The 13,685-nt window shown below is 40.7% G+C and overlaps 1 protein-coding gene across 3 annotated transcripts in view; it reads right to left on the bottom strand.

The window, feature by feature from the left end:
* The window catches only part of kiz (kizuna centrosomal protein), a 37,101-nt gene that overhangs the window by 7,043 nt on the left and 16,373 nt on the right, over positions 1–13,685 (bottom strand). For 2 of the 3 annotated variants that reach the window (XM_084742906.1, XM_084742907.1), the window contains 3 exons: positions 11,369–11,525; positions 8,723–8,785; positions 7,295–7,384 (listed from right to left, as the gene is read on the bottom strand). In XM_084742906.1, coding sequence (XP_084599032.1) covers positions 7,295–7,384; positions 8,723–8,785; positions 11,369–11,525 — 310 coding nt within the window. Of the gene's footprint in view, positions 1–5,978; positions 6,049–7,294; positions 7,385–8,722; positions 8,786–11,368; positions 11,526–13,685 lie in introns of all 3 variants that reach the window. The other variant, XM_084742905.1, reaches the window with a different exon arrangement.

Here is a 13,685-nt window from a genome sequence, read left to right as displayed (position 1 = left end):
AAGGCGCAATATAAAGCAAGACAACAAAACAGTGAAAGTGGACATGACGGCTTAATAAATTACCACATATTTCAAAACTGAACATATTCATCTTTTGCCTATAGCAACCACAACTAATTTATTTGAGGAAAGTGATATTTGCATGCGTTTGTATGAAATGAATCGCCAATTACCTTTACAATCAATTTATCAGTTTGAGTAATAAAAAAAAAAGTCAAAATTCTCTGCTTCTAACATAAGAATATTCCTGTTTTCTTTACTCCTTTATGACAGTAAACTGAATATCCTTGGGTTGTGGTCATTTAACAAAACATCTGAGGACGTGATATTGAACTTTTCGACACACTGACCAACCAAACAACTAATTAATTAAATGAGAAAATAATACATTAACAATGAAAATCACTCTTAGCTGCAGCCCAGTTTGCATGGTTTTAGGGTATGGACTTAAACATGTAAATGAATCTAAAAAGCTAAATATAAACATTCAAATAAACACACAAAAAGCACATAAACTGTTTAAAAGCCAGCTTAATTCTTTAGAGGGCAATCAGTCATTCTTTACTGGTGTGATGCAGCCAATGTGGGACAGTGACCTCCTCTGGTTGGAGCCTCTAAATGCTGCCTTCCTCTATAGTCACTGTCTTGTTTCTCCTGTTTTAGCCTGGTTGTAATTCTTTAGTCTAGACTAACGGAGGACATTAACTACTGTCAAGTTCAAAAAAAAGTAAGAAAAAATATTTAGAGCTGCAATAATTAGTCAATTAATCAATTAATCATTTTAGCAGTTTTTCAAGCAAACATGTCAAACATTTGCTGGTTCCAGCTTCTTCAAAGTGAGGATTTGCTTCTTCTCTTTGTCATTTATGATAGTAAGATGAGGACTGTTTAGGTTCTGGACTGTTGCTTGAACAAAAGAAGCAAGTTTGAGTTCTGAAAATTTGTGATGAGCATTTTTTACAAAGTTTTGACATATTATAGACTAAACAATTCATCAATTAATCTTGAAAATAACTGGAAGATTAACTGATAATAAAAATAATCATTAGTTGCAGCCCTAAAACATTGCACCAAATTTTTTGTCTGTTTCTGATATTGAGCAGATATTGTGAAACAGAAATACATAAGTACAGATTCACTGCTGCCATAAGCCCAATTGTGTGTTTTGTTCCTTACGTCTTATACTGCTCATCATTGTATTCTCTGTTTAAATGTTTACATGGATTTTAGAGAGGAGTCCTCCATCTTTCACCACCTCTTTGTCTGGTACTGTCTCTCTGTCTCCCTCTATCTCCCGCTCTTCTCTTTCTCCGTCCCTCCTCCCCTCCAGTCCTTTTTCTCAGCTCATGTCCCTCTCACCCCTCCATCCCTCCTCCCAGTGAGCTGTCAGAGATCCACACACATCGCCTCCCCATGAGAGAGCTTCTGATTTTGACACTCTGAGTGATTTGAGGTCGAATGCTTGAGCACATCCTGTTGTCCAAGGCAAAGCTGTAAACCACTAATTGTTGAGTCAAGGTTTTTGTCAAGCAGGCACTAGGCACAACAATCATCACACCAGCTGATGGCTGGAGTATTTTGTGTGTGTTTGTGTGTGTATGTGTGTGTGTGTACGCACATGTGTTCAAGCATTTTTTAGGATCAAAAACGGAGGAGGGGAATAAAAAGGTATTAACAGACCCCAAAATAAAAATAAGAAAGGAGTGGCATCTGAAATGCCTACAGTAGAAAGGAGCACAATGATGCTTTGCACGAGAGGAAGCAGTGGCATGCACTCGCATACAAAGGGGAACAAGTGGTCTTTACATGGAGTGCAGCTGCTTATTAAGACTCACTCCTTCGTGCATTATTCCTTTCATCCCCACTCAACCACAAAGTGATTTTACTTTGCCACTTACAAAGACAGCAAAAGATTTCTAATGGACAAATCAGTCGCTTCCCCACGAGTTATAATACAATAAACAGCACATTCTATAAAAGTATCTGACTGAAAAACACTGTGTGGGAGAGCGCGGGGAAGAGGGAGAGGGAAAAAAGAATATGAAAGACCTCAATTCTCTCAAACGCCATAATAGTGAAATGAGCACATATAAATGTGTTAAGAGTATCTCTTTGCATCTTGTATAGACTGCATGTATTTAATCTGTAAAGCTTATTAAGGCCCTAGTCATTGCTATGCAAAGCAGCACCCAGTGCTTTTCTCTCGCTTTTCAGCCGAGTGCAGTGTTTGGCCAATAGGACTGGCCCCCCGCCTCTCATTCTGCATTCATAACATGCAACATTTGCACAATGTATCTCTCAAAGGCCCTGAATAGAAGGCCTTAATACTCATGTAAACAACTGCAAACCAATTACTTAATGAATCGGGCCCACACATAATGAGGAGCCTCACAAAGGGCTATAAATGCATTTTTTGCACCAAAGCCTCTGCTTTAAACTACAATCCCTCTGCTGTAGTCTAGGCTTAACTGGCAAATCATAATTATTGTCTAAGACAACAGAGAGGAAGCCATTTTTGTATTTTGAGTCCAGCTCCATCCTCCTTTTGATGTCACTCATCAGCTCGCTGACAAAATAAAGCAAATAATTAACAAGTAGGATGGAGAAGGAGGGCGGAGGGGAGGAGGTGGTGGTACAGGAAGACAGAGAGGAAGAGGGGCAAAGAGATGGAGAAAGGGCAAAGAGAGCGACAGAATGAGACAGAGAGAAAGGAGAGAAGCAGGGCAAGAGCATGCTGCAGTGTTATGCTTCTGCTTAAGTGCAGGGCTTCTAGACCACTTGTGGAAGCAATAAAGCGCAAGAAGTGACTGTGGTAAGTGGAATGCTTAAATCTGAGCGTCCAGGAGAAGCAAAGAAAAGATAGACAGGGGAAATCTTTGTATGACCACAGAAAGGATGATGGTCATGGTGACTGGTAGCTCTTGGTGCAGCTTTGTTTCTAACTCTGCTGAGATTTAGGGCTGGGTAGCATTCAAAAATTTTTCATACCGGTATCAGTACCTTGACTTCGATACCAGTTCCTGAACAAAACAACAAGAACGAAGAAAAAGAAAGCCATACAGTTCCAACGAAGCAATCTGATTGGTCAACTACACATGCTCAAATCAGCATGGCAGCACACCACGCTTATCACTGAAAATATACTTGTATTAGCTTTAAATTACATTTATAAGATAATAAATCAACTTTCTTTAATGAATATAAGGTGCTGTTACACCACCTCTTTAATACAGGTGCACATCTCCCTTGTGTGCTGCTTGCCTGGTGAGCAAACAGTTTTGTGACCACAGTGAAACTGTTTTTAGAAGGTTAAAGGCCAACAAATACCGAAAATGGGAATTTTTAAAATGTTTTTCAATAAATTTTGGCTTTTGGACTTAAGATTGCCCTGTTATTGTTAATGTTTGGGTCACAGATTCTCTGTTCAGCATCAAACATCAGCCACGGTGATGAGTCTGTGACAGATGCTACTAGCTTAAAAATACATATGAAATTTGTGGAAATTGTAGCGAATGGAAAATTTATTTGTTTCACCAGATATCTTAGTTACAGAAAGACTGGGCTGGCAAAACAGTTTTGTGTTTGTAGGTGTGGTGTTTATTACCTTCGAGAAATCCCTAGATTTCTCTAGAATCTCTAGAAAGCATTAATGTTAGCTCAAGTTGGCTGGCTGACTCAACAGGGACTAGAAATAGTCTCTGCTGCTGAGTCGGAATGGTAAACTAGTTTTCATTACATAGTTGTAATGACACTACTGATTGTTTTCCAGTGTTTTTCCAGGGAAATGGAGATAACATCAGCAAAAAGTTTCTCATTTTCAGAGTGAATTGCCGCACAATATAAAAAATATTTTGATTATTTCTTTTACTTTGTTGGTTACCTGTTTAATTCAACTCCAATATTACACTTGAATGGTGAATTTTAACGTCATTGTTAGCACAACAGTGATGCTGTCAGGGCGGAGGCACTCTTGTGTATTATTGTTTAACATTACACATTACAGTACAATTATTCACTTCAAAGAAGGAAGCTATTTTACTCTGCACTCAAACTCTGAACTACAATTAAGAAACTAATGGAATATCTGTACAGTACTGGAGAGAAAAAAAAAACTGTCACAAGGAACAGTAAGAACAAACAGTAGTCTATCTAATCAGAAGAAGAAGACAAATAGAATGACTGTGTGTGTGGCAGCTGTGGTACTGAAATGTTGGCAGGGTGAGACCTAAAGAGCAGCTAGCCCAGGTCTGGCAATCAAACTTCAGATGTTTCACTTCGGTCTATAAGCAACACCATGTCAGAAATGCGTCAGTTCCAGGTTATCCATCTCCACGATGCCAAAGAGAGGATGCACCAGGACCTTCATGAGTGGACATTTAGGTTAACGGACAAGCTAACAGGTTAGCTGCACTCACCAGTTAAAGCTATTACAAGGAGTTTTTAACCAGTTATGAAACAGTCTCAATTTAATAGTGAACCTTGTTTATGACCTACAGAAGCTAATGAGACCAGCAGTGAAGAGGCTGACTGTTTCTACATAGTTACTCTTGATGCCTGCCACTGGGTCAGCTTCTCCTTGAATTCAGACGAAATGAGCCTCTTCAGATAATATTACTTTTGGCGTTATATTTTGTGGTTAATACAGTGGAAACCACACTGCTTTTGTCCACAGGACCTTCCAAAATCAACAAAAAGTTACTTGCAGTAGCTTTAATAAGTGGCACTGAGTTTTCTGTGCAGATAAGTAGCTGGCAGTTAAAAAACAAAACAAAACAAACAAAAAAAACAAAAACGACTGCCAATCACTAGCATTACCAGGTCTTGGTACAAGCATGACACTGATGAGATTTACTCCTTAGAAACTGAAATTTGCTACTGAATGATGAGGCATATTTCAATACTCGAATTCAATATTAGGATCGAAACAATTCAGTCGGCGCCATAAAAGTATTGAAGTTCACTACCCAGCCCTAGTGAGGTTAGACTATAAGGCATGCTACTTATCTGCCCAATTTGACTTATGTACACAACTTGTGTCTTGTGCTCACTGAGTTCTCTGTTTCTGTCTAATTTTTCCTTCTGCAAATTTTGTTTAATCACATATATTGCGGGCTTCCCATGCACATTAATGACAGGGAGACAGGCACCATCTGAGAGGGTCTGGGCCCGAAAATTGGCTCATGTTTATTAAAGAGGGTGGTCACTGGGGCTGGCAGTGGCAGACATCAGCAGCTATGAGGACCACAATAGAGCCAGCCCATTAGGCTCTTCCCTGGGCTAATAGGCAGACTGGGAGCGCCTGCTTGCCAGGCCAGGGAGATACAGACTTCAGCCCTTGTGTCAGCGTGGTGCCCAGTAATCACATGAAATCAGAGAAGATTATTCCTCATAACGTTTACCCAGCCATTACTACAGCCCAAATGGGTTCGCAGTGAAGAGGTGCTCTGAGGACCCGACATGCAATTGCAGATTTGATGAAGTCGTGTTGATATTCAAATGTAACCGTGATGGTGTTAGCTTCCACCAAGCTATTTATCATTAGATCTTCTTTTCCAACCCACTTAGGGCACTGATTTGAGCAGCCTAAATGCATTTCAAGGGTGAAAAATGAAAGGACATTTGTCCTTGTCAACACTTGAGTCCCCTTCTTCCAAAACAGTTGTCCCTGATTCTCTTCTTGACATGATCTGTTTGCATTCTGACAACAAGCGTGAAGACAGTGATATTATGACTCCAATTTAGTTTTTGTGGTGGCTGTTTTGCTTTTGATTTCTAAAACCTGGCTGAACCCAGCGAACAGTGAGTGAGAGGGGCTTTAGGGGCCTTTTGTCTTTGTAAGCGAGTTAATGGGTGGCGGCCCCTTGATCTTATGGAAATGAACAGGGAATTATGAGAGTGGCCATGCAAATGTACATCAACCACTTTGGTGTCTGGTGGCCCATTTCCTGTGGCCCGTTGAATAATAACAATGTTCTCACCGAGGGTAAGGGTCTTGATGTGAGGAGCGTTTCGCCCTCCCCAGGTCCTCTTCATGGCCATGATTTATTCCTTAAAAGAGCAAACAGAGCCCCATAAAACCATTTGATTTGGACATCTCATCACAAGCTAATCTACAATGCATATTAATACAGAAACTTATTGTACGGCTCGTGAGAAGCCAAGACTAAGTATCTCAGCCTTAGTGTTAGTGTCTCTTGTTGTGCACACATGGTTATGCTGCACCCAAATTCACATGACAAGTTGGAGCCTGTGATTGCTGAGATTTGCTGAGACCGTCAGATGATATATTGTCTGAGAAATAATTGCAAAAAATGAAAATGTCATCTTCATTTTCAAATAATTTTTTTGCCATGATATAGCATAATAATGCAAGTACACCCTTTCAAAGAGCAATAAACTTTTAATTCTTCAGAATATTCAGACACTGGAACTGGAATTTGAAAAAAAAATTAAAATATCCTTATCCTCTTTCATTCAGCTTAAACCCAAAATGTTCCCACACCCAGGGCTCAAAATGAACTTTTTTTCTTCAAGCTACTGTCATGAATTCTACTTTCAACTCTCCCAAATTTAACAACTACTGTCCAAATTGAAATTCTTTCTTTATTCTACGGCAGCGGAAATGCAAACCCGTTTCTGATTAGTATTTGGTGATAGACATTCACACGCACACACTTTGAACATGTCAAAGTACACACACAGTCTTCATTTAAATACCATGACAGTGTGTAAGTATGTGTGTGACACAGCATAGGGCCTGTGACAGTGCCACCTCATATTTTTCAAGTTTGAACACCTGAAAATTCAAATGATATATTCCATGACACATACATGTAATAATTACATTTGAATGATATGTTTTTCTACTCTCTCAGAATTGTCTGAGACACATTGTCTATGTGTTCGAGGTGCTAAATTTGTTGTCCCCAGGACGTGAAGTGGCGCTGCACCCACTTCTTAAAATGGTAGGGAAAATATTGGCAATGTTCTTATGTAAACAAACATGCACGCAAACACAACAGGCAATACTGTACAATTTATGGACATGATCACAATAATTTTTACTGATCTCAGTAAGTCGATAATGTAATAATTATGACAGGCCTTGTGCAAGAGGAGAGTCCAAAACTTGGACTTAAAGCTTGGAGTGCCATTTAGCTAGCATTTATGTACCCAACAAACACGCTCTTTTTGTGGTGTGCTTATGTGTTATGAGAACATATGGCTAATGTTGACCAATGGTTAGGCTCCAGTTGCTTGCTACTTGCCTGGTAGAGTGGGCTGCATCTCTTACCTGAGAGGCCATCGTCATCATCCTCCTCTTCAGAACTCTGCAGCCTTTCCTGCATGGCTGATTGTTTAAGTAACTGATATGCTTTGGTCTCTGTCCAGGAACACACACACACACACAGACACACACACACACAGGCATCCACACAGACACAAAGTCACTGTCAAATATTTGCTTAAAACCCAGGTTTCCAACTTTCAGAGGTTTCTGTGTTTGATGAGACAACACGCTTCAGTAGCTGAGTCTTTTGGTCTCACTGCTGAGCAGAGTGGCTGAAAACACTGTGCTCAATCAGCTAAGCTGTTGATTCTAGCCTACAGTATGTAGCAACAGTTTCCATGAGACAGCAATCAGCATCTCACATTATCTCAGCATCCCCTACCAGGAAGGCAATGATTGATTTTCTCTTTTAAAAACACTCATAATTACTTTCCGGCACACTAAAGTAGGTATCATATTTGAAAGGAGCACTGAGAATGCGCTGGAAAAAACCAACAGAGCAGAAGTACATAATAAATGGGCTGTTGTCTCAATGATGTCGCTAAAACACGCAGACACCAAATCAAAGGACAGAGCAAAATTGGGATCATCTATGACCAAGTCCTAACATTTTTAACTTGGTTTCATAATAAAAGTACCACTTTTAATCATTTTCTAAAAACCATTAGACATTTACAGTGTTATTCCACCCACTGCACTTTATACAGCCATCGCTTTTACATGTAGTCTAAAAACACCCCCACTAGATATACAGACGGGCATGTCTTGGCAATTACTATCAGTTCCAAGGTCATGGTATTTGATTGTGACATTGATGTCGCTCACCACAGCAAAACCCCTTCCTTGAAAAATCTTTAGTCATGTGTTTTTTTTTTGGACTGGTTATGGCTCTTTTGATTAAGTGTAGCGATCTGGACTCATTTTGCTGGCTGTGCACCTTAGGGATGCAGACACATGAAACACCCTGTAGGAAATCTGATAGCCAAGGGTAATATAGGATTGCTTTACATTTCAGAGGTGCAGCTTAGGGATGGGCACACCAACTGCTTCCAGGATGCCTTCACATCTAGTATTTTTCAAGTCCAGCCTTGCCGGAGCATTGTTTAGAAGATAATGAGAACCGATGACAGATCTCTTGCGCTTCCCACCCTGGCGTCCTGACAATTAAAGCAGCCGCATTATGCTGGGCCAAGCGAATTATCAATTTTGCCAGAATGCCTCAGACCAGGCTGAAAACATAGCTAGTGTTTTCTCGGAGATAATTAGAGAGAACTAGCACAGCTCTTCAGGTGGGACTTTGACCCTGGATTCACCTTGATCATCCTGCCTCAGCCATTGCGTAAAAGAGCCCATTATTCACTGCAGTGGGAAGAAAACAAACCACAACATAAGGACAGTGTGAATGCTGGGGCACCGGCGATGCCTTTTTACCTCTAATAGGAACACTTTCCACAGGGCTTTCGTCCTGGCTGTCCTCTTCAGTACTTTGTAGTTCTGTAAGAAAGGGAAGCGCATAGTGAGAAGCAGTGGCAGGGAGGAAGGGAGTTTAGGGATAGAAATGGGAATGGGGGGTCTTTCTTTAGCTCTGAATAGAAGGCTGTATGAAAACTGGGCTGTGAGGGATTTATAAAAAAGCTCTATGGTGAAATTGATTTCTTTTATAAAAGGGAAGTTTTAGTTCTCTGCAGAGGTGGTTTATAAAAAAATAGCAGTAGTCTAACATTTGTTCCTATTAATGGTCTTGTTACATATTACTGGGCAAAGACAGACTTATCTCAGCATGGAATGTTTTGGGCGTTTGTGAGAATCTGCTGTCAGCCGTAACAAGACCACAACACTTGCTGAAGGCAGAGTTTTTGTAGGAAAATGCAGCCATTCCTCCGCAACTAATAACCAAAACCCAGCATTTAAATATTGCAGTAGGCTTGGGTGGTATCAATGTATTACAGTGTATCCAGGTATTAAGATTTTCAATACTGTCATAAACAGAGACGCTGTTCACTCTATTAAACTGACACGGAGATGCTGTATTGAGGGAATATATTGTAGTGTGCAGCACGCCCCACCAGAGGGCAGTGGAACAAGCAGCGCTGCTGAGCTATGAAACATGGCGTTACAGGACTAACATGTAAAAGTGAGCAAGCGAACACTGTGATTGGTCAGAGTAGTGTAGTGTAGCACATGTGTAACAGCTAAGCGAGCATGAGAGTATGAGTGGCAGACTAATTACTGTATATGACGGGAGAGAGTGACGTGAATGCACACAGAGTAAAAGGTGAGTGAAGTGAGTGAAGTTGTCACTTTGGCAGTAAATGTACAGTTTAGGTTTGGGTTTGTCAGTGAATAAAAGCTGCAGCTTCTCAAGACTGAAGCATAGCACTTGAATGTGTTTGCAACTGCAGGAGTTGCATTGCTATGACGATCAGCTCCACCTACATTTAGGGCGTACTCTCTGTTGTAGGAAATTACATAATTAGTAGGGGTGTAATGATTCACTTATGCATCCGATGCATTGGATTTTAATGAGTAAGATACAAGTGCATCGGTCCAGACAGTCTGTATCGGTAAAAAGCTGAACATGAATCAGAAACAAATCAATGCAGCACTAGCGTATCGATACATCTCATTAGGACGCACGCATGTTTCATTTTTAGCATCAAGGAGCTGCTACTGTAACCTTCCTCTGTTGTCTCTCTCCTCTTGCCTCTGTATGCACCACTCTCACTGGACGCTTGCTGCCGCGCTTCTTCAAAACACACCGTACTGAAAACATCAACAGAAGTGACATTGTACTGCATCGCACCACCAAACTTTCATAACACGCAAGTGTAGAATAAGTTTTGAGTTTTATAAGAAAGACGAGAAACACTGCTGCAAATCATTTATGCAAAACGTGTCGGACAGCAGAGTACAGAGCCACGAGTCTGACCCACAGAGACGTCATGTCACTGTGAGAGCAGGTTTAAACGGTTTTAATGTTTGTTCACAGATCCTCATTTAGGCTACAGTATCTCATTTCCACCTGAGCCTCATAGTAAGATGTTAACACCACTCTAATGTCTCCTTCTCTCTGTCTCTCCTGTTACTGTACTTAGTAAAACTATAAGGATTTCTTTTTGCAACTAATAGCATTCTACAAATGTAGCATTAATTGAATCAAAATGTGAAGATTCACTCATTGCATTGTCTTGTATTGCATCATATCATATCTATTGTGACAGAACTAAATCGAATCAAACCGAATCATTGGCCATTTAAACATTTCTAAGATATATTGTATCATTGAATACGTATTGAGATACATACTGAATCGGTCTCAGCTAGTGAGATACACACCCCTAATAAGTAGTCAACAAAATGATTTAACGTCGCTGGACAGCACCAGAAATACTAGTTAGTTAAACTACTTAGTGATATTTAATTCATATACTTTGCTGGTTAACTGCTAAACTGCTAAAATGTTATGGAACTGCCCAACGCTGGCGAGGGCTGCAGCTCTGGCAGACAGCAGCCTAACACTGCTGACTTTAGCCACGCTGTGTGACAGCTACTGTACGATGGTCACATTGTTTACCCTCAGAAACTGTAATCCTGTTCAGTCTGAAAAGGAAACACATTTTATGAGTACTTGTCATGTTTTGTAAGAGAATATGCAACGATCATAATGCACTACGCAAAGTGCCACACATTCCAGCATAATTTAAAATATGATTAGGTTACTGCAAAATGTGATTAATATTTTGAAATGGCTTTTATTTAATAAAGACAATATTTTTACAGACAATGTTTGACCTTATTGATTATGAAATTGTGCCCATTGGACTGTTTTCAGAATGTTTTCTAGTCAACTAGTCTAAATTAAAATTTCTGTTTCATCGACTGGGAAATTAGTCAGCAGGAACATTCCTAATCTGCAGTGAAGTCAGTTGAGCCATTTTAAATGAGTTTTACACAAATACCATCATAATAAATATAAAATGTCACAAAGGTATGAGAAAATTGATACCACCCAAGCCTATATTGTAGTCTAATTAGAACTGCATGCTTATTTTAATTGTACTTATAATCCTCAGTGACCTTGGATGTGTTGCTTCTGCACCGGCCTGGCGGGCTCCACGTCACCGTCAGCCAGGAGAGAAGGAGGACCACACGAAGAAGACAAGTCACTCTCGTCCTCTGCTGAGGGGCACTCCTCACTGGACCGGGACACAAGTGTCCTCAGCAGCACTTTGGCCTGCGAGCAGCACAAATTAAAACCACACTCTTAATTGTTCCCATTTTGTGAAGGAAGTGTCAAATTGAACTCTCGCCGATTAGGCAAGTCATTTACTTTGGCCACGGCTGCTCGCACAGAGGTGCAGCTGTAGTGCGTGTTCAAATGCCAAGAGAAAATAACTTCAAATTCTCTCACTCGTTTAACTAAAAAAAGATTATTTCGCACACTTTTGCTCCCGCTTTCCCTCTCAATCACACTTTTTCCCTCCTCCTCCTCTCCCTCTCTTCTCATCCATGAGATTAGAGAAGCGCCTAAAGAATGCAATCACCCTGGCGTTAATGTGCAACACATTCCAGATATCTCCCCTCTTGGCTGAGAGAATTGAGACAAACTGCTCTCTTCCTCCCTCTCCAGCTCATTTTTTATCTCTGGGGAGATGAGGATACACAATTAAGAGGAGCTGTTCCGGGAGATGAGGAGCAGGGAGATGCCACACACCGATTTCCTTTCTCTCCTTTTTCCCTCCCCCATATCAAATCCTGCCATCATCATCTCTCTTTTGTGATCAAAGACTGCCTCTCAGCCTCAGATGGCCATTTGCTACTTTTAATGAGCACTAATATGGAGGGGATGATCAGGAGGATTTTGACAGTGACAAACTTTAAGTGCATTGTAAGTTGTTATCAGTAGGTCGCAGTGAACATCGACAATGTACATGCTTTCATTTTCTGAGAGGGGAAGAGAGGCAAACACATGCCAATCTGGGCTTGCCACTTGGTATTTGATGCTGCTGCACAATAAAAACTGTCTTGATCCTTGTCCCCGATATCCGTCTTTGTTCTTTTTTTAGATTTAGTCAAATGTACCGTGGGTTGAGGGCTCTCGCGGACCCACTGCATTTTAAATATCAATGAATGCAACTGTTAGCACTTGAATATTCAAAGGGCCTCTTTGAGTGTGTGCATGCGAGCTGCATGCTCCCATTTGTCGGGGTAGCCAGGCTGTGTGGCATTACGTGAATGGAAATTTCTGTTTGCTCTTGTGTGTGGAGAGTAAGCTGTTGTATGAGAGGACAGAGAGGGGAGTGAGAGACGGAGAAATCGAGGGAGGTAGAGAGAAATAGATGGAGTAGATGGAGTGAGAGAGATAAAGGGGGAGAAAGATTTTCACTCAGGCTTTTCCTGATGCACTTGGACACAATGATGTAGATGGCAGCGCCTCTCCTCCTTTTGTCAGTTCATATTTTCAAGAGGCTCTACAGGCTCCCTCTTTGCCTCTCTCATTGCGTTGGGGACACTGGAGCAAGATCTCCAAGCCACAAGAACCCCAACAAGATGAGTTCGCAAAAATTAATAGCACAAAACTCTGCGTGTGTACAGTATATCCCCTTGTATGCTGGGCAAAAAACCCACAAACACCCACTATGATCTGGCTTTTGTATTTAATGAGAAAGAGTGCAATCGGCATTCACTCCTGGGTCAAATGACTCCGTAGTAGTCACAGATATTTGCTGGCTCCAGCTCTAATTGACATGATGGAAACATGACACACAGGTGGACACGCAATTTTTTGCCCCTTTTCTGCAAAGGCAGTAAAGGCTTGTCACCTCTGTCAGTTAACCACTGTGGCCTTTTTCTGCTCTCTTTTCATACACATTTACTACTTGGCTTTAGTCGGCCCAGCACAGCAGAGTTTGGACCTGCTTGAAGGTGTGTATTTAACTGACATGCACCCCTTTCTTGTGGAGCAGCTGTAAAGCTGCGGGTTAACATTTTATTTCCTATTAATTCTTCACAGTAAGTCAATAAAAAAAGTTGTTCTCTAAAAGCTTTAATTATGAAGCAACAAAATCGGGAAATGTTTGGTTTCCATCAGCTTAACTTAACAGGGCTCCTATCAGCTGAAGGGGAACATGAAACAGTAAAATAAAGTAGATACCTGAAAGTACAAACAAACAAAATGTCAGAAACAAACGGGAAAAAAAACAGAAAGGCCAACTATTGGCAATGTTGAGTGGCAATGGAAAGAGGGTCAATAGTTTAAAAAAACCTGCATTTACTGGCTAATTTTGGTGAAAAAAAAGTATATATGGTCATTCCTGACCATATAAAGTACATTTTCTGAAAAAAGTGGTATTCCTGACTAATCTCTTGACATTATCTTTGCCCTCTAAGTGTG

The sequence above is a fragment of the Lutjanus erythropterus genome, chromosome 18 (genome assembly GCF_056507025.1).
Source record: "Lutjanus erythropterus isolate fLutEry1 chromosome 18, fLutEry1.hap2, whole genome shotgun sequence".
In the NCBI taxonomy this organism is placed as follows: domain Eukaryota; kingdom Metazoa; phylum Chordata; class Actinopteri; order Lutjaniformes; family Lutjanidae; genus Lutjanus; species Lutjanus erythropterus.
The sequence above is the reverse complement of the archived record's forward strand: the minus strand, read 5'-3'. Positions and strand labels throughout refer to the sequence as shown.